General features: G+C 38.9%; 1 protein-coding gene across 3 annotated transcripts in view; it reads right to left on the reverse strand.

Annotated features, from left to right (window-relative positions):
• LOC115254967 (zwei Ig domain protein zig-8-like) overlaps positions 1 to 26730 on the reverse strand; it is a 188041-nt gene that overhangs the window by 66918 nt on the left and 94393 nt on the right. For all 3 annotated transcript variants that reach the window (XM_062850074.1, XM_062850073.1, XM_029852656.2), the window contains one exon: positions 24801 to 24881. In XM_062850074.1, coding sequence (XP_062706058.1) covers positions 24801 to 24867 — 67 coding nt within the window. In that variant the 5' untranslated portion in view covers positions 24868 to 24881. The remainder of the gene's footprint in view (positions 1 to 24800; positions 24882 to 26730) is intronic.

Genomic DNA, 26730 nt, shown 5'->3' on the forward strand with positions numbered 1-26730 from the left:
TTCCAAAGATATTACCCAAGTGTAACATTTGTCACGTAAGAGTTACGGCAGCGCGGATTTTGGTTACGCAGAATTCACTGAGGCATACTTTTAGCAAGTAAGTGTCGAACAATAAAATGAACATTTGTAGGGTTCCAATGCTACAAAATACAATAAGTGGAATTTATAAATGTTCATTACATTCTCCGTATCGGGCCCACTTTTAGGAACTTAGATACGAAAACAAAATAAAACATTTTAAATGCACAAAACAGAACACAAACAATCAACATGCAACACATAACATAAATTGTGCCCAGTTAACCAAGTAGATCACAATTCCAATTCCAGGATAACGAGGTGTTCGATCTCGCTCCAACGTCGTCGACCGGCGTCATCACAGGCTGCTTCAAACCGACCAAGCTGTGAAGCGTGTGAGAAACGGTCCATTGCAATGCATTGATGCATTGATACAAGGGGTCGTACTCATATTACGTCACGCTTTTAGGGGAAGAGGGGGTTTTGCAGAACGTGACGACCCTTACAAAAAATATTGAGGTCCCATATAAAAAGTGTGACATAGGGGGGGGGGGGAGGGTAGAAAAAGGTCAATTTTTGCGTGACATAATTTGTGTATCACCCCCAACAAGCTGCGCTGCCTTATTGTACGATAGTTTCGTCAGCCTAACCGTTGGGCATGCAGCGCAGTGCGTTCATTCTATTAGTTTATATCTGTTTTGTGTCATAATCCGTACTATCAGTCACCAATAAAAAGTGACTGAGCAAACTGTACGGGGCTCTCCATTAATTATGTAAGGGTTTATGGGGGGAGGGGGGGTGGGTTTTAGAAATCTTACGAGCCATACAAAAATATTTTGGTTCTCATACAAAAAATCTTCCAAGGGGTGGGGGGGAGGTGGTGTCGAAAAATCGAAAAATTTCCCTTACGTAATAAATGGACAGCCCCTATCATGTTTGTGTGTTCTCGTCATATCACCGCCGTGTGGAGCATGTTACAATTTATTCGCAACATGAACTGCAATAATTGCATCACGCAACACTGCACACTACCACAAAGATAAAGTTGCTTTCGGAGCAATTCGATGTTCACAAAATTGCACGAAAACTCTCGCACTCTCATGCGCTCTGAAAGAGATTTCTCGCGCTTAGAATCATACAGGCGTATCTACAATGATCGATTTCTCCTCATCGATTTTCTCTTTCATTAATAACTTTGCCGGTAAATCATTTTCGGTTATTTTTGTTGTTTTAGATGCTAGTCCTAGTCGTCCTTCACCGAAATACACCGAGAGATTATCCGAATATTGGTCGTATTTTCCAGAATACTCCGAAGAGAAAATCGATGAAGAGAAATCGATCATTGTAGATACGCCTGTATGATACTAAACGCGAGAATTTTAATCTACTCGACTGTTGCACCGGTTTGCCGAAGGTTGCGAATCACTCGTGCCGGCTCCGAACGTATACGTGCGTGAGACAAACGACCAGCAAGACCTGATCATCGTTGGGTGGACAAAAGCGATTCCGTCTACAAGTTAAAGTCACCAGGTAATTTGAGTTTCACGTGCAGGAAATCATACATAGTGCTAAAAATCATCATTTACTCCAGTTCAACGTTCAATTGAACGACTCCGTCAAACCACCATCAAGGAAAAGACGATCATATTGAAATTCGCAAGAAACATCGTGGAGCGTCGCTTGCCATTGTCTTGACAGGTAAAATGGCGTAAAGGCACAGTGGAAACCAGACTATAATGTTCTTTTGCCTTTAGATCCCGTCCACGCACGGGTCACAACGATCATCAAATTCCCAAGAAACAATTTTCAATTTAAGAAAGGTTTCTCAAAGCAGTGTTGTTAAACAATAAGTCGAATTATATTTGATTTAGTTCAAATTAAACTGTTTTTCAACTCTTGTTAGCCCAGAAATGAAGAATCTGTTCAACTACTACCGCTTTATAAGCATTGTGAAATTAATGTTTATTCAATTGTCGTACCTCGGTTATACAGCTGCTGTTCAACGCTAAAATATTCACTCTTTTCAAAAAATATCAGAAACTTTTCTTCAACGTTTATTAAATGAAGTAGTTTGATGCTTTTTTGTATAAACGTCTAATAAAGGTCTTTCAAACCATTATAGCAAACTAGCCGCTAGGGTCATAATAACAAACTTTCTACGACGATCATTCCACTGCAATACAATCAAAACATGGTAATTAAAATTATTTATATTTAAAGATGCCATGGAACAAATGCTTCGTAAGCGTTTCTTAAATATGAATGTAACAAAAAAAAATAGGAAAAATAAATTAATCATTCACATTTTTCATATTTCCATTGATAAATCTTCACATAAGCTACTGAAATGCATTTCAATTACATTTTTTATGAAACAACTCACAACCATGGCAAGACTCGAACTCGGGACCTTCTGATTCGCTGCCGTCTGCATTTGTTTTTCTCCAATCTGGATCACATGAATTGAAAGAATCAAAGCAGTATTTAAAGATTGAGTCGAATACGTTTCCGTTTATGCGTTGCATAAACATCGCTTAAGTATCTTTATTCAACTATCTGATCAATGTTTGTTTAATCATTGCCACAACGCTTATTCATCAGCGGCGCTACTGGAGCTTAACAGTAGCTGTGTAATCTGCTATGTAGCCAACGGTGTTGTTTATTAAATTTGCTGCAGTTCAAACATATTTTAGTTTCAACACCCAAACAAGTGAACTGAGTGTAGTTTTTGACACTTAATAATGCCGGAATGAAAAAAACCTTGCACCCAAGTGTAAATCTCCCGACATTAAGTGGATCCTGAGCCCGACCAAGATTGAAAGGATTCGATATTTGACGTTCGATTCGTGTTATGGCGTAGAAACGAAATGGTGGGAGAACTACTCATCGATGTCGGCTACAGTAGACTCTTTAGTTGCCGTTCAACGGTGTTTTCCGTAGTTTCGCTGCTTTTGGTGAATAGGTGAGTTGTAATGTTTGAAATAGTGAAATATAATTATGTGCTGTTGCAGCAAGGCTCATGTGTGATGATCAATTCTTGTAATCAGCAACCGCGTAGACAAATGTAAACATGGCGAACAATGACAATTAAGTGATACTGTTACATTACTAATCAGCAGCTGAAAAAACTGATTAAGCAAGTTTTGTTAAACTACGTTTAAGCTTTTTATTCCACTGTGAATCATATGTGGAATAGCGGCATCCGATGCGTTGGAAACAGCCTGTGTTCTAACATTATTACAAACCTCTTAGGCAATTGGTGGACATTTCTAAACAACTTTCCTTAAACTTTTGTTCAATTTGTTGTTCAATTACCAATTATATGATGAACAAAGTTGCTATTTTCACTGTTTGAAATGCTTATTCACTACTTTGATCAACACATATGCTTGTTCAACTATTGGCGCTTTTATAGAACATTTGTTAAACTGGCATGCTTATCAACGGTTTTGAATTGTTACTTGGGTTCGCCACTATCATCAGTCGAAGTCGAACGTCGTAACAGCAATTGCAGCCTATGCATGGCATTCCACTAAAATCTGAATTCAAAATTAGCCAGCAGAAACGAGAATCTCGCCGGGACAGTGAGGCGCAGTCCGATCCAGCTCAACACGAAGGAAGAGGAAGGAAAATCAAGAGGCTCTCCTCGGAGGTAAAACCCAATAGAAATTCTATTAGGATTGATTTCTAATTCCCGCTTTGTCCTGTAGGGCCTTTTGTTTGGAGCTTTCCGTCGTATGTACTCCACCACAGCACGGACCAATCCATGCGCAACCCAGAGTGAGCGAGAGAGGGAGATCCACCACCATAACAAACTCACAATCAGCAGCCACAACGTAGACATACCGACCCACCACCGAAGCACACTTTCAATCCGCAACCGAGCGGGATACTCGAGCTGCAAGGCGGCGGCCGAGCTACGTCGTTGGCAGGCGATGCTGGCGGCTGTAGGAGTCCGTATCCGTATGAAGTTGATTATCAATATTAACTTCTTTTCTTGTTCAGTCTAGATAGCTGTGTAGTGTCGGTAGGGATTGTCTCAATTGGCTAAGAATAACACTACGGACCGCCTGTTCCGGTGGTAATAATTCACCAACAGGTGACCCCTAATTCATGGTGTGATGCGGCTTCATGCTTACCGTGCCTAGGAATGAATGGCTGCGGCGTGGGTGTCTAATAAAAACCTAACCGTAAATGGAGCCTGTGGAGTACCAGGGCGCCCTCCACAGTATGTTGCCCTTACTGCGTTAACCGGAGCAATGGTGCAGTGGACCTTGTGTTTCTCCGAGACAATCGGCTGCCCTTCTTTAGTCTCACTTGAGGCTAAATAAGGACGGGATTATGAATATTTTGTTAATTAGTTTAAATTTTCACCTACATATATGGTTTCGCATTGTGCGATTTACACAGTGTATTCTGTGTATCCTCGCATTTGGCGTTTTCCAATCGATACCGATCTGGTTTTATTGCTGCTGTTCTTTGTTGCGCTGTTATTGCAAAGAGTTCAATCTTACCTAGTTTTTTTTTTATTGGCTCAGCCAAAGTGGCCTTGGTCCAAGAACCTTGCTTACGGAAGGGGAATTTCTATCTAGGAAACCTTGTGAACCCTGTGTTTGCTACTTTCAGTAAACATGAAATGGCAAACTCGAGTGTCATGCCTCGAGCCTGTGTGCTTGTCAACAACGCAATAGTTGCTACACTAATCTCTGAACTAACCACCAGAGATGTATGTGGATGCTTTCAAACAAGTCATCGCATGTTACATACACTTCAAAAGGCCTTCCGCTAATTGTTGGCAGTGATGCTAATGCTCACCATATCATCTGGGGCATCTCAGACATTAACTTGAGAGGCTCCAGTTTGATGGAGTACTTAAGTAGTACAGATCTTGCATTACTTAACCCTAAAAGGGATAGCTTCATGGCCCCAGTTTCGTCATCTCGCTGAGTGTGTTCCATCAAAGACGAGCTCTGAAAGGCGCCTGGGGTCCAATGGACCCCAGGTATCCCTTTTAGGGTTAACATAAAAAATTTAAAAACCGACCTTCACCATGGAAGCTTTTAAAGAAGCATGCCCGCTACGGTCTGTGAAGATCACAAGACCCGGATAAAAAATTACCATTCATTACATGGTAAATATTATTAACATATGACTGGTTTTATTGTTCACAATAAAACACATAGTAGATATATTGTTACTTTTTACAATAGAAATCAAGCTTATATAGTTCGTACAATAGGTGAACATTAGCTTTATTAGTGACTAATTGATTCGATTGTTTTTCAATAGTTCTATAATAATTTAAAGTTACTATCAGTAAAAATTAATTTAAGTTGTTTTTATATAGTTGCAAAAGTGCCTGAAAAGTTCTCATGGACTTTTTTTTTTATTAAAAAAGAGTTTATTTCTCAATTACACTTGAAAACAATTCGTAACAAATAAATAACAATAAATATTATTGTTGCTTAGATCATGTTTGTATAATGTCGTCGCGGTTGAAACCCGAAGTTTCCCCACACGCGACAATCGCCTTTTCTCCAAATCCATACGGGAAATCTAACGTCGGACATAGTGCGCTGGACAGCGGACCTGGTCTTCTATCCAGCGCACTATGTCCGACGTACGTCCGACGCACGATTTAGGAGAAAAATCGATTTTCGAGTGTCAATAAATCCGATTTTCAACTGTAGGAACAATAATCAAATACAAAATCCCTTGACATATTTTTTATAGTTTTCGTTTTAAATTTGAGTACAGTAGATGTTTCGGTTATCGAATGTTATTCGCTAAAACTTCAACGACTGACAGACGTCAAGCCGTGTTGGCAGAGGAAGCTCTCAATGAGAAACTGAGGAAGTACTTATAGAAAACTAGCTGAAAAGCAGGTTTAGCCAAGTGAGGATGTTACGACAAGAAAAAGATGAACAATGATTTTTCTAATGTTTTCCAATAAATTAAAGGAATCTAGTAAATAGTAAACTACCATTGATAACAATACAAATACAATTAGTTTAATGGGGTTCAATTGACGATGTTATAATAAACATGCAATAATATTTGTTGTTATGTAAACAGATTTCGCCTTTGAAATACCAAAGAATTCATATTTTTCGGTAACATTTTTCTCCAGCATTTACAGATACTAATGGCCACATGAATTGTGAACGATTTATTGTATGGATCATACGACCTGAGTTCTGACTTGTGATATTTGGCAGTTATATGAAAAGATTGAAGATAGATCTTATCAACAGCTGCCAAGCAATACATATCAGTCAGACATCAGAGTGTTTGATTCTTATTATAAAATGTGCATATCATTCTGGCGGCCGTTAGTGCTCGTAAATGCTGGATATAAATGTTAGCGAGAAATTTAAATTCTATGGATTTTCAAAAGCGAAAACTGCTTACAAATAACAACAAATAATATTGTATTTTTATTGTAACAACGATTCATTTGACGCCATTCAATTAATTGTATTTGTATTGTAAAAACAATGAAAAAACATTAGGATATATTGTTTTCTTTTGAAAATTGCCTTAAAAATGTCTCATAAAAACACAATACATTCTATTGTTTTTCGCGAAAAAGTGTATGAAAGTTTTCTCAAAATTTTATGGTTAAGACACATAACGACCACCGTTTTTTATTGTAAAAGTGCCATTTACCATTCGCCGAATGGTATAGAACAATAGCGGTGATGGTGAGTGTGCCGTGTAAATTACAATACGTTTAATGGTGAATATTTTTCGAAAAAATGGTGTTGTAACAATAAAATTTATCGTATTTTTATGATATTTTTTATCAGGGGAGGAACCCCTTGGTGGAACTCTGATCTGGCGAAACTCGACGCGAACAGACGTCGTTCGGCTGGTTCGGAGGCTTTCAGGTCGGCTCGCAAGGCCTACAGGAAAGCTCTCCGGTCTGCTGAACGATCCGGCTGGAAAAACCTTTGTACAAATGTTTCCAGCTTGGGTGAAGTCAGTCGGTTAAACAAAAGCCTTGCGAAATCTAAGGATTTTCGAGTGAACGAACTTCGTTTGCCAAATGGTGATCTGACTTCCTCTGATGAGGAAGTTCTGGAATGCCCTGGATGTGTGGATCACTGGCGTAGCCACGGGGGGGGGTTAAACCCCCCCCCCCCCCAGAGCCAAAATTTGTAGAACAAAATTTCAGTATAAAGCGCTTTGCGACGAAAAAATTTTCGGCTGCGCCGCTATTTTCAAACTACGAATACAATTGCTCATTACATTTTACAAAATGTAAATGTCTAATCAAAAAAGGTACCATTGACCGTTGAAAACCCCTCCCAGAGACAATTTCTGGCTACGCCACTGGTGTGGATATTACATCTTTGGATGAACCTGATGTTTTTTCTTGTAGTTACGATTCCCTGGCTTTGGCTCGGAGTATTGTAACTATAGAATCGATTGAGTGGGCACTTAATAGCTTTGCTACTTTCAAATCTCCTGGGGCAGATGGGATTTATCCTATTTTGCTTCAGAAGGGATTTGATTATTAAAACATGTTTCGAAAAAAATACTTGTTTGCAGTTTTGCTACAGGGTGTATTCCCAAATCTTGGCGGGATATTACTGTGAAGTTTATTCCGAAAGTGGGTCGTGCGTCGTATGAAGAAGCAAAGAGTTTCAGACCTATCAGTTTGACCTCTTTTCTTCTGAAATGTCTAGAACGCATTGTGGATCATCGCATCCGTGATGTTCATCTGGCCAATGTGCCTCTTCATGTGCACCAACATGCCTACCAATCTGGTATTGTCTATCCGGTAGGAATCAGGACGACAGACATTCAATCAAAAATTGTCATTTCCTTGGACCACAAGTGTCGCATCTGTTTTGCATCTAGTGCGCTGTGTTGCTGACAACAACGGGAAGGATGCGCACTACTTTTAACATGATTCAAAAACGTCGCGAGTTGGGTCGCGTCGCGACTTGATTGTGCGAAGTCCGGTTTGGTGGCGGCCCGACAATAAGTCCACTGTGACTCTGTTACACAAGGTTGTTTACGATATCGAGAAAGCATTCGCTCAAAAGCAATCTTGTTTGGGTGTTTTCTTAGATATCGAGGGTGCCTTTGAAAATGTGCCTTTCGATGCCATATTGGAAGCCGCACGGAGTCATGGTATATCTCCAATGATTTCCAATTGGATTCATCAAATGCTCAAAAACCGATATCTCTTCTCGACATTGCGTCTAGCAGGGATTAGGAAATTGAGTGTTTGTGGATGCCCCCAGGGGGAGTCCTGTCGCCGCTTTTGTAGAATCTCGGAGATACGTTATTGAGGTAACTCAATAATAGCGGTTTTCCTACTTATGGTTTTGCCGACGACTACCTAGCATTGTTTGTTGGTATGTGTATCACCACCCTTTTCGGCCTGAAGTAAAGCGTCCTTCAGGTGCTTGAGGGTTAGTGTCACCAATATTGCCTTTCGGTTAATCCGAGTAAAACATCTATTGTGCTTTTTTACGAAAAGGCGAAATCGTAATGGCGTTCGACCTTTGCGTCTCTTTGATTCTGAAATCAATGTGGCTGAACATGTAAAGTACGTTGGAATCATTCTTGATTCCAAGCTGTCCTGGACACCCAACATTGAGTTCAGAATCAAGAAAGCTTGTATGGCCTTCGGGCAATGCCGGCGAACCTTTGGCACAACTTGGGGTCTAAAACCCAAGTATATCAAATGGATCTACACAACTGTTGTTCGGCCAATATTGGCCTATGGATGTCTTGTGTGGTGGCAAAAGGGCGAAATGAGAACGGTCCAATCAACATTAGGCCATCTCCAAAGGATGTGCTTAATGGCGATGTCTGGAGCGTTCTCTTCAACTCCCACGGCAGCGCTCGAAGTTCTCTTTGACGTTGCTCCACTACACATTCATCTCAAACAAGAAGCACTTTCTTGCACTTACCATCTACGGGTACTCGGTCTACTAGAGGAAACTTCTGTGAACCGCACGTCAACACACACCTCGTTGTTTCCACTTTTGGTGAATTGGGACAAAATTGTCCTTGCTCCAAGTGATCTTACAATTGCTTGTAATTTTCCGTATAGGATATGTTCCACGAAATTCACTTCCCGGGAAGAGTGGACATCTGGTTATCTGGAGAGAAGTATTTCAGACGGCAGATGCTGGTGTTTATTCTCGTGAGCTAAGGCTGTATCAGTCTTACTCACTTGGTCGAAATCCTTGCTCTTATGTGCGCAGTGCAATCAGCACTTCAGCAGCACGTAATGGGCAAAGTAATATACTTCTGTTCAGATAGCCAGGCTGCTATTAAAGCACTTGCTTCGGCCAACTCCAGGTCGAAGATAGTTATCGCTTGTCGAACTCAAATCGAGGAGCTGAATTCAGCAAACGCTGTTCGCCTTGTATGGGTACCTGGCCATTCTTCCATCGCTGGAAATTAATTGGCTGATGAGTTAGCTCACACTGGAGCATCACATGACTTCACTGGCCCTGAGCCAGCTATTCTGATATCGAAGTGTAGGGTAAAGCTTCAGATTCACACCTGGGCTGCCACTCAACACAGACAATACTGGAATAGTTTGGAGTCATGTCGTCAAACCAAATTGTATTGTACTGAGCCTTCTCCAAGGGTGGCGAAGTATCTTACAAATCTGTCAAAGCAGAATTGCAGCATGCTGGTCAAAGCATTGACAGGCCACTGCTGACTCAGCCAATACATGGTGAATATTCAGCAAGCTGATTCATTTGCATGTGATAGCTGTGAATCCGATTATGGAACTTCGTATCATTTTATATGTAACTGTCCAGTTTTTGCACAACTGCGCTTCCGAGTATTGGGTAAACACTTATTAAGTGAAAATGACTTCAGAGACCTGAATAATCAGGATATTCTGTTGTTCTTAACCCGCTGTGGTAAAGAGCTATTGGCTCGCTTTCGCTTTATGCGTTATTACAATACCCTTTTCAGGGCGCTGTTTGAACCCATTGTGGTACGCTTATGCGTTAGTATCCTCTTCCAGGGTATTTTTTCTATTTCCCTACCTGTCCTTATCCCCATCTTTATCCTTATTTCCTTCCTTTTCCCTCAGGTAGATGATGAAATAAGCTATTATTTTGGCGACGGCACAAATGTCCCAAATGGAGGATAACGTGCCTCTGGAGCCGGCCTTCTGATACCTGATATAATATGTGTGACATGACACTTGCTTTTTTGTACACAGAGGAAAATGCCATCACTGGTTGTGAGGCAACCACAATGATACGCCGTCTCCGGGTTGGCGAACCATAGCCTTAACCCTTAGGCTAACTGGAGACGCTACAGTGTTAGTAGTATTGGGTATATTAGAAAACAAGTTAATTATAAAAAGAGTGAAAAACCCGTTGGTTAAACAATTTTATAAGTGCGTACCAGAACACTCTCCCCTACATATAATGTATGATATATTATATCGTTCGGTTCACTAGCTTCGCATTCCACTAAAACCTCCGGCTCTATTTCTGCTTCATTGCGTGCTCTGTACTCTTGATGATGTGGCGTTGCTGGAGAAACCCCTTGTCTTGATGATTCGGGATCTTTGTTCAACGAATTTCAAGGCCCCTTCCGCTTCATGTTACGTTGCAATATAAATCAGATTAGCTCCATCCACTATCGTGAGACGGTAGACGACGCGGCGAAACAACTCTGCGGAAAGGCATGGAACGTGATAGCGGTGGCTGTGTCTATAAAACGAACATGGCAACCGATACCCATCCAGGAGAGAGCCATGACCCCTTTCGAAAGTAACACCCAAGAGTAGTGCTCACAGGAATTCTTCGTCTATTTTCACCTCGCTGGCTGCTTGCATCCTTCCTTGCAGCACAGTCCCTCGCCGCTGAATCATTATTGGTTTGGCCCCCGAGATGCCACTGCCGATATGAGCAAAGTGTATCCCGTCGAATTTATATTCATTGATTTGCACTCGATAGCTTTAAAATTTACGACGTGATGGGAATTCTGCTCTGCTTGCTGGAGGCCATACTTTGCGCCACATAGACGCTGCTGTGTGCACCTCCCAACCCCAAGGGATATATGGAGGATGGAACTGTCTCTTTTTGCTAGGTGTTGGTCGTACTGAGGTAGTACGATAGAAAATGTTTTGTACGGATCGGGAAAATCGGAGAAAGAAGGATGCGACGACGAACGGCCATGAAAGCATTTCCATTTAAAGTAAGTGTGGGACTTTGCTGAACCACATAATTTCATATTTATAAACTTCCGAGCTTCCGGTTCGATCGGATAAATTGAACCTGGTGCCCAAAGTGCCCTCCAGCGGCAGTCGAGATTGTGTCGATTTAGGAAAATGCCTAGGAAAGAGTAGCAAACTTTGGGTAGGATATCAAGCATCTCAACCAGAATATTCCCTTACTTCAACTCAATTAGGAATTGAATTTTACCATTACTGCTGCACAAGGCGCAGTGACTGTGGGCCGGATACATTTGGATTTGCATTCTGACCTGGCATGTGTATGAGCACCAACATGTATTGCATGCCGTTGAAAAGCGTCATGGCGTAGTAAGCAGAAAACCACTTTTATTTTTTTTTTTTTACAAAATGAGAAATACTTTAGAAAAAAAAACCAGATTAATCCACCTAGTGATGATAATGCCTTTCTCGTCGAATATGTACCCGGGTAGACGTGAATATCATAATCATATCTTAAAACGATCAAATTTTGATGTTATATCTTAATATGATATTGATGAGATATTCAAAAAGTTGCCAAATATCTGCTCAATATCTCATCGTGATATGATTTCAAAATTAGTACTTAATTTGATTTTTGGAAAGCCTAGTGCAACCCGCTGTATAAATGTCGAAATTTCCCAACATTGCGCATAAAAACTATTTTAAGTTTTCAACTTTCATTATGCGCCGTCCGCTTCAGGAGATAGGGGTTCAATAAATTCCGTAACGCTCCAGGGGAATAGGGAATACAGCCTAGCGTTACGACCCATACAAAAAATTGGAGTTATCATACAAAAGCACATTATGGATTCCGCCAGATCCTAATGAACCAACCACCGAGTTCAAAAATATCGAATTTAGCGTTATATAATAAATAGATATTCCCTTATGTACACCACAAATTTTACAAACGAGCACTGGGACAAAAAGGAAGTAGAAGTGGCCTTCATTTTCAATAATCGGGTTTATGGATGCGGCAATTGAACAAAAAAAAAACAGAGTACCTATGTGCCGATTACTCTGCATATAATTGATATTTGCTTTTCTTTAAAAAAAGCATACAAATATATACTGAATCTATCTGATAGATTTCTTAATCCCAGATTATAATTATTTTATTTCACTGTGAGTAAACCAGCAGAGGCTTCCCAATTGAGTCCGTTGACAACATGAGCTGGACCTCGATGTCGAGCTTGCATTTGTGGTACGAATCCAATAAATGAATCACCGGACATTTTGGGAACATTATCGGCCCGCTAAGCAAAATACGTTCATTTCGAAAAACGGACCGTTTGATTCTAGATTCAACAAATCATACCGCTGCAGACGACAAGCTTTTTGAGTTTCAACCAACGAATTCTTGATTACACCAACAAAGCTAGCCATGAAACTGTTTGACACTTCTCAGGTCATTTTGACAGGCCACACACATACACGAAAAAGACGGATAATATATTCTACTGTATCGATCTTGTTGCCGTTCTTTTCATGCTCATGTTACAACTGTCAAAATGACCTGAGAATTGTCAGTCATTTTGAGGTTAGGTTCGTTGATATAATAAAGAATTGCGTAGCGATTCTGCATGGGGTATACGAACAGACGACAGTCGTGACGACTACGATCTTCCAAATGTTTCCAAAGCTTTTCTGGGTGACAGTTCACAATAGAGCACGTTCAGTGAAGTACATACTAGATTTACCTTCTCACCATACAAAAAATCAGCTCATTACTACAATCTAGTACTTCACTGATTGCGTCCTATTAGTGGAAATTCGTCCTGTTTTAGGCGCAAAATAAACCAAACGTGTTTCTACGCCTGTCGTTTTTAAAGTTTGGATCACTAGCTTTGTTAACAATTCAGAGAAAGAGCATGAAATGTGAAGAAAAGTGCTCTCTTAGTTTAGGAAAATAAGCAAAATAGCCATAATTCAATTTTCTTTTCCATAACATTATGTCAGTTCACAAATTTTGGGTGAAAATTGTATTAATATTCTGCAATAGAACATTTATCATTGATAAATCTAAAAAATACTGCTCAAGATCAAAATTAGCTCTTCACATTTCCATCTGAAACATCCAGAATTCGAAAGATCTGAAAATTACTGCTCAAGATCAAAATCAGTTCTTTGACACATTCATCTATAACATCCGAAAATTGTAAGATCTGAAAACTACTATTCAAGATCATAATTAGCTCTTTCACACACTCATCTACAACATGGCGGGACCAAACCAACACAACTACCATGACTCTCAAACACCTTGGAAAACGTAGAACTTGATGTTCTTGTTACCTCCTATTTTCAGATATGAATCGTAGTGCAGTGGTAATGTCACTGCTCATAATTCACAAGGTCACAAGTTCGATTCTGGTCGCGGCCATTTTTCTTTTTTTTTACTCTAATCCATCTGTCAGATCATTTTATGATATTGGTTGGATGTGCTACAGCCCAGATCTCCCCAGATATTAGTCTGATCTTGTAACATCAAAATGAGATATTATTATGTTCTTCCCCTTACTAATTTTTGATCTTTTATCTCTTATGTCAAACAAACCAATAGCTTATTATGATCTTGAGTACTTCACTGAGGAATATCAAATGATGATATCAACAATCAATATGCAGGTAGCGGTTTTGTTGTGACGCCAGTCATTCCCCCAGTAAATTCGCCCAATCCTATTTTTATTGGCGCGGCGCTTCTAATGTCAGTTTGCTCCGCCCATCATTATCAAAGTAAACTAAGTCAGCCAAACTAAAAAACCATGGCAAGGGCCATCACACCACAAAAGTCTCTTGAATGCGTTTTGTCCTCGGTCACTCTTACGGCCGAGTGATCAGCATGTGAGCATGTCAACCATAGGGTTCTTTGTTCAAGACCGGTTGGCGGCATGAACTTTTTTAAGAGTAACATCATAAACTTAATAGTAACATGGTGCCTTGGTAAAGTTGAGAACAAAATTTGAAATGCTGACTTTCAACCAACTCAGTTGATTTTTGAAGGGTACTATATTTCGGAAAAGAGATCAATTGTATGTAAAGCAGCTGGTTAATCGTGGGGGTCGCATTGAACCACCACCGTGTAAAACTAATTCCGACTCAAGTGATAGCAAACCTGCGTGAGAATTCGAACCGCTGGCTCGAGGATAACCCAAAAATTTCCCTCTGATACCATTTCTGAGGTTCCTCCGGACGATATGTCTATTCTCCGGCAGTCCGGCCCCAAGTGGACTAACTGGTCAGAAGACCAACTACTTTGTTCGGAAGGATTTCCGCAACCGGGACAACACAAAATTACTCCTTTAGCCACACCGGTAAAGTTACAGCTGGACGGATCTCCTAAATCCATTAAACATTTCCTAAAAACAAATCAAAGTTAATTATGGAAGTTGTGCTGCAATTTTTCCTTCCCCGACACGTCAATAAACAAGCGCGATTCGCTCGTTGTCATGGTCACTAAATTGGCGGGCAGTCTTATTTTGATGAAAATGGGTGGGGCAAACTGACATTAGAAGCGTCGCGTTAAGAAAACCAGTATTGGGCGATTTTACTGGGGGAAACATGGGGGAAAACTGGCGTCACAAATCGAATCGAATTTGTTCCTGACATTCATATCTTACTATTAAGTCTATGATGATATTGTTCTGATTTTTACTTCTACTCGGGTACTCATGATCTTTCCGTCGGCGCAATCAATCTTGTCTTAGAGTCAGTGATCTGCCCCAAATATCTGTGCTTTGGTAATGGACGAGAAGGAGGAAATTCGCATAACAGCAATCTGGGACTTTATTACTTTACATACTTTATTTGGAAAATCAAGAATTTTATCAAGGTCATCATCGAATTGGGGCACTTATTCCGACGTTATGTTCAACGCATAGGCAGAGCTGAAAGTATCAGTCCTTTCAGTTGACTGCTTGACAACCCTCACTGGAGGCTGATCCATACCAAGATTACAATTACAAGCCAGGATTAAACTTTTTCACAGATCACTTTGACAAAGTTTTTTCTGCACATTTTGACTATATTTTATTATCATTGGTTACAAGTTTCAGGTAAAATTTGTAATGTAGTAATTTGAATTGTCAATGCTATATCCCATTCAAATATTAACCACATTACAGAGCTCGCCCTTCAGTAGCATCTAAATTTTGCGCAGTAATCAGACGCAAATAGTGATTTAAAAAAAATGTTCGAGGCTGTTTCAATTTTTCCATACAACGTTGATCCATCCTACTGTATATTTACATCTCAGGAATCTAAAATGGTGTGATTTGATGAAATCGCTTTAGAGCGATTCCAAGCAACAGCATCCAAATTAAGGAAATTTTTTAATTCATGATTTTCTATTGAACTGAAACTTTGCACAGTTTTTCAGTTCCATCTAAATCGCCATTTTTCGATATCAAATTTTTATTTAGAGCCACGACTAACTTTTCAAAAGGGTGTATGTGAAAATGGTTCAAAAATATTCAAAAATATGCACAGCAAAAACGGATTGTTCGATTGTTATGAATTATTCAGCAAAGTTAGATAACTAAATGGTGATTTCTAAGAAAATATACACTGTGAAAAAAAATCTTTTTTATCATTGAAAAATATCATTTTTGTCACAAAAACTCAAATATCTCAAAACCCTATCTTTTTACCAACTTGAATTTTTTAGGGAAAACGGTCCATTGTATTAGCAATCTACCATAAAAATTTGGTGATGGTAAACTAAAAAACAAAAAAGTTATAACATTTCAAAAATTTCACAATTTTTACATTTAGTAAAAAAATAAATTTTCTGTGTAAATTATTTCGGCCGGAAATCGCGATTTGATGCTGATTTTATTGTTCAACAAAGTTAGACAACTATATGGTGATTCCTAAGAAAATATACACTGTGAAAAAAAATCTTTTTTAACATTAAAAAATATCATTTTTGTCACAAAAACTCAAATATCTCAAAACCCTACTTTTTTACCAACGTAAATTTTTAGAGAAAACGGTCCATTGTATTAGCAATCTACCATAAAAATTTGGTGATGATAAACTTATTAACAAAAAAGTTATGACAATTCAAACATTTCACAATTTTCACATTTAGTAATAATTTTTTTTAGTGTAAATTATTTCGACCGGAAATCGCAGTTTGATGCTGATTTTATTGTTAATGGCCTTGCGTGAGTAAAACAAGTTGTTTTTATTATATATTATATCTATCTATATCTATATATATATAAAAATGCAGTGGCATACGTGGGACCGCGCATAGCTTGCAAACGGAAGGTCCGATTTTGATCGTCTTAGTTTTGTACTGTTAGTTTTCACCCAAGGAAGGTTTATGAGGTGAAAAGCATGGAAAAAATGAGAGTTTTTGAAAATTGAACATCCATACTTTGTGACCGGGGGGACTTGGTCTTGGATAGAAACTTGAAACGTCAAAAAAACGCAGTAGGCAAGACAAAGTTTGCCGGGTACAGCTAGTATACATATAATATACTATGCACAGTAATGTTCCGATTTTATCACGCTCTCCGCGCATTGGTCGTTTATTCATTAATTTGCTGTTACATTTGAGGACAAGTGTTTTCCCTCTTCTTCAAGATGAATGTTGAAATCATGTTTTGCAACGTTAAAAATATTGAAATGGGTATAGATGTTGAAGAATATTTCAAAGCATTTTTGAAAAGGGGCGTAATTAAATTGTTTAAACAGATGTCGCTGATGGTACGGTGGCATGACTCTCTGCACGTAGCACTTCTGGCAATTTCTCAGTTGTTGTCGTTTTTGAACTTCCTGCGCCCTGCTTTACCGATGATATACAGATGGCTCGTTTGTCAAATTCTAGACGGCTGGACGTGCAAATGCATGGACATTTGGGTTTATCTATGGTGCTTTCGGTGAGATTTCGTAACTCTTTTGAACATTTTTTTTTCATCAAACGGTCTACAAGAGAGCGTTGAGTTGAAGACCTTTGAGAAAGCGATTGTTCATGTTGTTCGTTAGATTATAATAAACAAAATCACTTATTAGTTTTAACTGACTAGTTTGGTGTTGGTGGGTGGCTGAAGAAAAAATTCACTATACAATTTTTAATATCCATAGCGGTAGTATTTTTTTGCTTATTCGGGAGCATTGTCATGGTATGTATACAGACAAACATACGTAACACTGACGAAATTTTCATTGACCACGCCTTTAACGATCATTTTGAATCTTGGTTGTAGCTTTCATAACCAGAAGAGCGCCCATCGTTTTTCTTTGCGTTTGACGTTTCACACTAGCGCCTTCTGATGACGATATTGCACAACGCAGTGTTTCGTGAAACATTTCCACCAGGTGGTGGTAGTGTGAACTGGGCGATGGATTTTCACTAAAATTGTTCTAGGCGTTTCGTCTGTTTGTCTGTGGTATGTACCTCTCATGCATTTGTTGTTGATGTTACTCGCATTCTTCCGATCATAAAGTCTGTTCTCTAAGAGGTATTTTTTTTTGCAGATAAACTAGACGTTTACGCGTATATAAAACTTTTTTTATACAGCTTTTGTCTTAAAAAAAGTTTAATTCCATTTTTCTTATAATCAACAGTTTTTCAACACTATCAAGGGATTTTTTCACCAGTCACGTACAATAAAAAGTATGACACTCTCAATATTTTTGATCACAACACTGGATCGCGTCTAAGTTTCAAATAGATACTAAAGTAATTATGAATAATCAACTCAAATATCATGAAAACAACTTGTTTAATTCAGGCGGTAGCCTTTACAATAAAATCAGCATCAAAATATAATTCTCGAAATAATTTACACAAAAAAAAAATTTTTTTGTTACTAAATGTAAAAAAATTTGAAATGTTTGAAATGTCATAACTTTTTTATTTATCAGTTTACCATCACCAAAATTTTATGGTAGATAGCTGATATAATGGGCCATTTCCCCTAAAAAAATGACGTTGGTAAAAAGATAGGGTTTTGAGATATTTGAGTTTTTGTGACAAAGATCATATTTTTTAAAGTAAAAAAAGAATTTTTTTACAGTGTTTTTTTTTCTGAGGAATCATAATTTAGTTATCTAACTTTGCTGAAAAATTCATAACAATCGAACAATCCGTTTTTGCTGTACAGCTTTTAGAATATTTTTGAACCATTTTCGCATACACCCTTTTGAAAAGTTAGTCGTGAGTGAATATGAAGGTTTAATATCGAAAAATGGCGATTTATATGAAATTGAAAAACTGTGCAAAGTTTCAGATATTTATGAAATGGTCGCTCAGGATCGACTGACATGACTCCGTGGAATTCCTCTTTAGTGTTTTAGGTTTTTGGTTCTCTCACACATATCTATCACTTGCATTGATTTAGTTCACTTTCGTAATTCCGCTGGAGCACCCAACGCTGCTTCTGTCTCTTATGTAGTCTGAGCCTATTTTCTTGCTTACCGTTCATTAGCTTATCGAAATATCGCAATTTGATGTGTTCCATGCATGAGTTTGGCATACTCTATATTTGGTCACTTTTGACGAGACCCCCGGAAATGATTCTGGAACACTACCGGCATATTTGAATGTGGGCTGTTATGTGAATGCTAACTGTTAATCAGGTTACTCGGAACTAAAACACTACCGGTAGTAATTTCTGTGGACTGTGCCTATTTTCTTATTAGGTTACTGACAAAAAAGAGATTTTATGTACCGCTCACTTTTATATATGTCCACTTCCAGTGGGCACTCTACACCGGTTTCGGAACATTTACATGGCTCATTTTTACATTTGACCAATTCCGGAGGGACATCCGAAACCGGTTGTGGAACACTACCGGCGGTCTCCAGCGTAATTTGAGGCGATTTTCTTGAAAACCGTTCATCAGGTTTTCGGAAGAAACCTTATGGGGTTCAGTTCCCTTCTAAATTTGATTCACGGTGTGTTTATAGAGCAACTTTAAAACAAAAAAATAAGTAAGTCTGAAATTTTGCCCAGTGATACTTTGGGCCATTCCCTTCAATTTGCTGGGTCGGTGGAAAACATCCATCGGGGGGTGTATAACAAAATTTTTTTTGAAGGTTTTTCATGCAAAAACTGTTAAAAGCGCATATTGTAAATTATTGCATCTCCTACAAATAGTCACAATTTTTTTGTCTTTGAGGATAGAAGATAAAATTTTCAGGCGTATCGGAGAAGTATGCGTAGATGACTGTGTAAAAATTTCATTAAAATATGTTGAATGGTTTTCAAGTAATAGCAAAACTATCAAACGCATTCTAAAATACTAAGCTTACTAGCAAACGATCAACAAAATATCTATATTTTTTATACAATAATACATGAAAAATATTTTATTCTAAACACCTTGAGTCATTATACTGTGAAAACTTGTTTTTCAAATAATGAACAATTACATAGTCAAATCCATGAAAGGAAAACACATTGCCATTATGTAGCTTTTGACTAAAGTATTAATTATTTATCTCAAGAACGCGGTTTTGCTTTTGCGTCTACATGTTATTTTTCCATTTTTCCGGAACCGGTTCCGGAATACTACCGAATCAGATATGGTCTGAGACTATTTTCCTGTTTACCGTTCATCAGGTTATCGAAAAATCTGCGATTTGATAAGTCGCATGCATGGGTTTGGTTCACTTTTATATTTGGTCACTTCCGGCGGGATATCCGGAACCGATTCCGGAATACCACCGGATCAGATATGGTCTGAGACTATTTTCCTGTTTACCATTCATCAGGTTATAGAGAACGCGGCGATTTGATGTATCGCATGCATGGGTTTGGTTCCCTTTTATATTTGGCCACTTCCGGCGGGACACCCGGAACCGGTTCCGGTATGCTACCGGTTCAGATATGATCTGAGACTACTTTCGTGTTTGCCGTTCATCAGGTTATAGAAAAAGCAGCGATTTATTTATTTATTTATTTATTTATTTATTTATTTATTTATTTATTTATTTATTTATTTATTTATTTATTTATTTATTTATTTATTTATTTATTTATTTATTTATTTATTTATTTATTTATTCATTTATTTATTATAATCCATCTGACTACATAGTCTTAATGAATAAAATCCTAAGATTTACACAACAAAAATTAGCTATAAAAAGGAAGAACGACTTATCTTATTTTTAAAACGCACTAATGTCTCTCCAAAGTCAAACATGCTCTCTACCAATGTAAACGTTCGAACCATTGATGTCATCGGTTCATTAGAACCGTACGTAGTTTGGTGAAACCTGCACTGTAGCAATGACCAATTCCGTAGAGATCGTTGTGGAGCACAAATATCTAGCATTGACAACAAACGAGGGGAATCAATGTCATTCACCAGCAGTTTAGCTACAAACATCGCTTGTTGTATTTTCCGCCTTTTCGCAAGGGTATCCATGCTAAGCAGTCTGCATCTATCTGGATATGCTGGAAGGTTTAGTGGATCACGCCAAGGTAAATGTCGTAGAGCCAATCGGATGAATCTACGCTGAACTTGTTCAATCCTTAGAGTCCAAGTAACATCATTCGGCGTCCAAACAACAGATGCGGTTTCGAAAATCGGTCGTACCAGCGCGCAGTACAATGACTTCAAGCAGTGAGGATCAGTGAAGTCCTTGGCGATTTTTGCAATGAAGCCCAACTGACGATTTGCCTTGGATATTATCGATGAATAGTGATTGTTAAACGTCAATTTCGGATCCAGTGTCACTCCTAAATATGTTATTTCTTCCACCCGTTGAAGAATGGTTCCATTGATATGGTAATCAAACCGAAACGGATGTTTCAAACGTTGAAATGTCAATACGGAGCACTTTGGAATACTGATAATTAATTTGTTCAGGTGACACCACTCAACAAACTGATCGATAAAATTTTGCAGACGATGACAGTCTTCTATCGATCGAATCACCAAATAGATTTTCAGATCATCAGCATAGATAAGCCGGCAGTTCACACCTAATTTCGAAGCGACATCGTTGAAAACAAAACAAACAGCAAGGGGTGATGTGTCGCATGCATTGGTTTGGTTCACTTTTATATTTTGTCACTTCCGGCGGGATATCCGGAACCGGTTCCGGAATACTACCGAATCAGATATGGTCTGAGACCATTTTCCTGTTTACCGTTCATCAGGTTATCGAAAAATCTGCGATGTGATATGTCGCATGCATGGGTTTAGTTCACTTTTATATTTGGCCACTTCCGGCGGGACATCCTAAACCGGTTCCGGAACACTACCGGTTCAAATATGGTCTGCGAATATTTTCCTGCTTACCGTTCATTGGATAATCGAAAATGCCGTGATTTGATGAGTCGCATGTATAGGTTTGTGGCATTTTCATGTCTGGCCCCTTTCAGGGGTACCGATCCGGAACACCTAAATGGCCATAACTCCGGAACGGCTGGACCGATTCGAACCATTTTCAATAGGAAACAATGGGACCAGATTCCGCGTCGAATGAACCGTCGGTCATTAAAATCGGTTGAGGTTTACTGCCAAAAAGTGATGTGAGTTTATTTGTACACACACATACACACTCACATACACACATACACACACACAGACATCACCCCAATTCGTCGAGCTGAGTCGATTGGTATATGTGACTCGAACCTCCGGGCCTTCTATCAAAAAGTCATTTTTGGAGTGAACATATAGCCTTTCCAGTACACTTAGTGTACGAGAAAGGCAAAAAACAAAATGAGAAAGACATTTGTTGTTAGATCGAGTTTAACGTTCAAATATTTCAAGGACACAAAAAATTACTTACCAACCTTGTATTACCTGTGTCGCGATCCTAAATAACAAACACGTTTTCCTCCCCTTTCTCCAAGCCTGGATCAAAAAAGTCTTCTAACTATGTTAGTAGTGCTATGCCCAAACATCCTGACCCTGGTGAATGTTATTAACATTCGGATATTTGTTCCATATTCCAATTCTCGCAAACTCACCACCGGCATGCTTTAATATTCATCCTCACACATCCGGAGGTGCTGCTTGTTCCATGCTTCATGGAAGATGTTGGACCAAGACGCACATTGCGAGGCGGTAAGGCAGTGTTTCATTTTCTATTAGGCAAAAAAATATAATATGAAGTACTACATATTGTTGCACAATATTCTTCTTGTGTGTCGAAAATCCCCAGAAACTTTCTGATTGCAGGACTTCCGATAACGCATAAAAATATAAGCAGAAATGTTGAAGAACCTGTTTCAATTATTTTGCTGTCAATTTGTCTTGAGGAAATCGCATAATAGCCGAATTGTTCACCCATCGCAAGATTTTTAGACTAACAAAACTCAAGGATCATAAAATAAGCAAAAAAAGCGCATCCTGTCACACCCTCCCTCGGCTGTGAAGGACATCAATTTGGCATGGTCGACAGACAGGCTGTTGGCATCGGAGAAGCCAACACAGTTAGCCAGTGGGAGGAAAAACAAAAGTAGAGAAAACGAGGGAAAAAATAACGACAAACAGGATCGATCGCCAGGCCTGATGCCTGCCTGCCTGCCTGCCTAGCCGGCTTTGATTGCCATATGCCAATGAAAATTCTGTTTTCGGAAGAGTAAACAGCCTGTATGCAAATATGCTCGGACCTTCCGGGTTGGATATTCCAATAAGGGCGCCAGGAAAATATGCTCTCTGCGGAGGTTGTTTGTTTCGGAAGTTTGATATTATTGATTGCTCATATGTACCTACCTATATTGCAAATTTATTCCTGGCGATGTTCTATTTTCAAAATAGAACTATCATTCTTTCGTAAGGTCGCTACAGTCAGGCTCTAAATGCTTCTTGAAACTGAATTGAAACTCTATACTTTCCTATCGGTCAATATTAATTAAAACGTGTGGAAAGGTACATAATAACACATTGAATATTACGCATTTTCCACACCATTGGACCACTTTCGCAGTTTGTATAAGAAAAGTATGAAATTGTGGATAAAACTGCGTTTTCACACCGAATCATGTCGGAGTCTTCTGTCCAGTAAAACAATTTTTTACTAATATTTTATACATAATTAGAATACTGGTTTACAAACACAGATAAACGTACATGCTTGTGTATGTATGGAGAATTTATGAATAATTCTACGTTAAGTAAAAGACGTATTTACGTTAGTTCTTCTTCTTCTTCTTCTTCTTCTTCTTCTTCTTCTTCTTCTTTATGGCCCTACGTCCACACTGGGACTTGGCCTGCCTCACTTCAATGTAGTGTTCTTTGAGCACTTCCACAGTTATTTATTGAAGGGCTTCCTTTGTCTGCCATTGAATGAATTTGTATATTGTGAGGCAAGTACTATGATGCCCAGGGATTCGAGAAATTTTCCCCGACCAGAACGGGAATCGAACCCGCCATCTCCGGATTGGCGATCCATAGCCTTAACCACTACGCCAAATGCTCTAAAATGCAGAATAATAAATACTCAAGTAATCATTAGCACGATAATACGCCTTTTTCGACTTATAGGATTATCGTACGGCAGATGTAGAACATAAGCTTCATAAGAAATAGCAATGTGTTAGCGTATAGGCGAAATTCGTATTCTGTGGTTGTTACTGAGACATTCATAAAAAAATGTATACCTTACACATTAAACTATTTTTAGTAGAAGTTGGTTGGATAAAGAATGTAATGAAAGTGTACAGTAGGAGATAAACCAGCCATAGGCTGAAAATCTCGATAATAAAGATAAAAAAAAAAAAGTGTACAGCAATTCTAGACAACAATGATAGATTAATGTTTAAAACCTCGCAATGGGCTGCAGAACTATTTGAATAGTTTCTGGTAATTCGATCACCTTTCCGTTATAACTCATTCAATTTCAAACTAATTGACTTGAATTGCGAAATTGACTTATTAGTTATAGCGGAAATGTACAAAACGCTAATAAGACCGGTGATCCTCTACGGGCACGAGACATGGACCATGCTCGAGGAGGACCTACAAGCACTCGGAGTTTTCGAGCGACGCGTGCTAAGCATCCAGCATCCAGAAGGTGGCCAAAGCCGGAAGAATACGGTGGGCAGGGCATGTTGCAAGAATGCCGGACAACAACCCTGCAAAGCTGGTGTTTGCAACGGATCCGGTTGGCACAAGAAGGCGTGGAGCGCAGAGAGCACGATGGGCGGACCAGGTGGAGCGTGACCTGGCGAGCATTTGGCGCGACCGAGGATGGAGAGCGGCAGCCACAAACCGAGTATTGTGGCGTACTATTGTTGATTATGTCTTGTCTTAATGATGTTGAACAAATAAATGTATGTATGTATGTATGTATAGCGGAAATGTGCCCAAAATGGAAGCCCTTCCGAGATGGTCCCACTACTTTACCTTGTATATTTTATTTTATTAAATGCTTAACCCTAATAGGATGCCCTAATAGGACATCCTCGCTGAGCATTTACTACGCCTTGCTTTACACATCCTAGGATGGTAGAATGATTATTACATATTTCAAGCATAACGAAATAAATCCTATTGTTTTCATGTTTGAATCATTTATCTTCCTACAAAAACCACTTTGCTCGAGCCATATGCAGTCGTTTTGGTTCATATTTGAACAATCGGTACTCACCTGAGTTGAAATAAATAGCACAAAACAGCATCACTCGCATGTTTACAACATTTCTACTATACTCCATCGCCTAATGCCGATCTGTAAAGAAACAATGATAAGAGAATAAGGTTTCGTTGTCATTTTCAAGTTTTTTGAAAATAATTTTCTCTTACATACACTAATCTTTCATGTTTAATTCATTTGTTGTAACCTTTTCATAATTCATAGCCAATGTCTAAATCCATTACATTCATGAAACAATCGAAATATGCTCATATTTTATGGCTAGAGCTAAAACCTCTATACAACAGCCGCCGTCTCGAATTTGGTTAATGATCTAGAATTTTCATCCGCCATATTGGATTTTCTGATCACTATTTCTGGATTTGGACTCTTTTCCTGTATCAAACATACCCATATTGTATGGTTTAGGAGTCTAAAAGTGACGAAACAACAATCATCTTAATTCTAGCCCAATATGTTTAACAATGTCCCGTCTGAATGTATACCTGGAGAAATACCTGCAGTTCTCTTAGGAGGAATCGCTAGAGGAATCACAGCAGGCCCGTGCACAGAAGTGGCGCCAAGGGAGGGGTTTTTCCCAATTTCGGCAAAAGGCGGAGGGGCGCCTAGTGTATGGAGCACCGGTAATGGGGAGGGTTTAACCACCAACACCACCCCCCCCCCCCCCCCCCCCCTTGTGCACGGAATTGAATCACATGGATACATTTCTGGAGTAATCTCAGGAAGATTTCCCAAAAGTATTGCTGCAATAAGTATGCCAGGAGAAATCCCTAGATGTATTTCTGGAAATACCACATTTTGAAACTCTGGATGAGTCTAGGAAATGCTTGAGGAATCCCAGCTGGAATTCATGAGGAATGGCCAATAGGAATTCCTGAAGAAATCCCGTGAGGAATTTCTGGAAGAACCCCTGGATGAAATCTCAGGAGGAAGTTCTGGATGAATCCTTGAAGAAATCCGTGGAAAAAAATTACAGGACGATTGCCCGGAAGAATTCCTGCAAGAATGCTAGATTAAATCTCTAGAGGAGTGGAGCGGACCTGGTGTGATGGTTAGAACACTTGACTATCACGCCGAGGACCTGGGATCGAATCCCATTCCCGACAAACTCACAAAATGTGAGTTCTTCCTTCGGAAAGGGAAGTAAAGCGTGGGTCCCGAGATGAACTAGGGCTTAAAATCTCGTTAATACAGATAGAAAAAAAATCTCTAGAGGAATTTCTATTAAAATTCCTGACAGTACCACAGTTACAATTTCTTGAGGAGTACTAGGAGAAATTGCTGGAAGAACCGCAGCAAGAGTTGCTTGAGGTATTCCAGCAATAATTCCCAGAGGGCGACCAATCCAAGCTCCTGGAGGAGTCCAACTGGGAATTTCTCGAGGAATCCCTGGATAAAATCTCTGAAGGAATTCCAGCAAGAATCACCGAAGGAATTTTTTGAAAAATCCGATGAAAATTTAAACAGTTCCACCAGGAATTTCTGAAGGACTCGTATCCCAAAAGAGGTTTCTAGAGATACTTGATTCCAGATTCTCAAAAAATATTTTAGGAAATCTTACATTGATTGCTTCACAAATTCCTTCATGGATTGGTTTAGAAATCCTTGGGAGATTAATCCAGAAATTCATCGGAGAATTCCCATGAATATACTTAAAATTGCCTCTATGGACTGTTGAAAAATTCCTTTGGGAATTCTTCCAGGGGAATTTTTAAGAAATTCTACCAGAAATGAGTTTAAAGATTTCTGTGAGATTTCTTCAGGATTTCTTCTAGAGAACACAGATATAGGTATTCATGATTTTCTTTTGATTTTTTTTTTAAGTGTTTTTAGAGATTATCAGGAATTTTTCTACAGATTTCTTTTCAAAGTTCTTATAAAACATCTTGATTGATTCAGAAATTCCTCTAGAATTTGAATAGTA

This window comes from Aedes albopictus, chromosome 2 (genome assembly GCF_035046485.1).
Source record: "Aedes albopictus strain Foshan chromosome 2, AalbF5, whole genome shotgun sequence".
Lineage (NCBI taxonomy): Eukaryota > Metazoa > Arthropoda > Insecta > Diptera > Culicidae > Aedes > Aedes albopictus.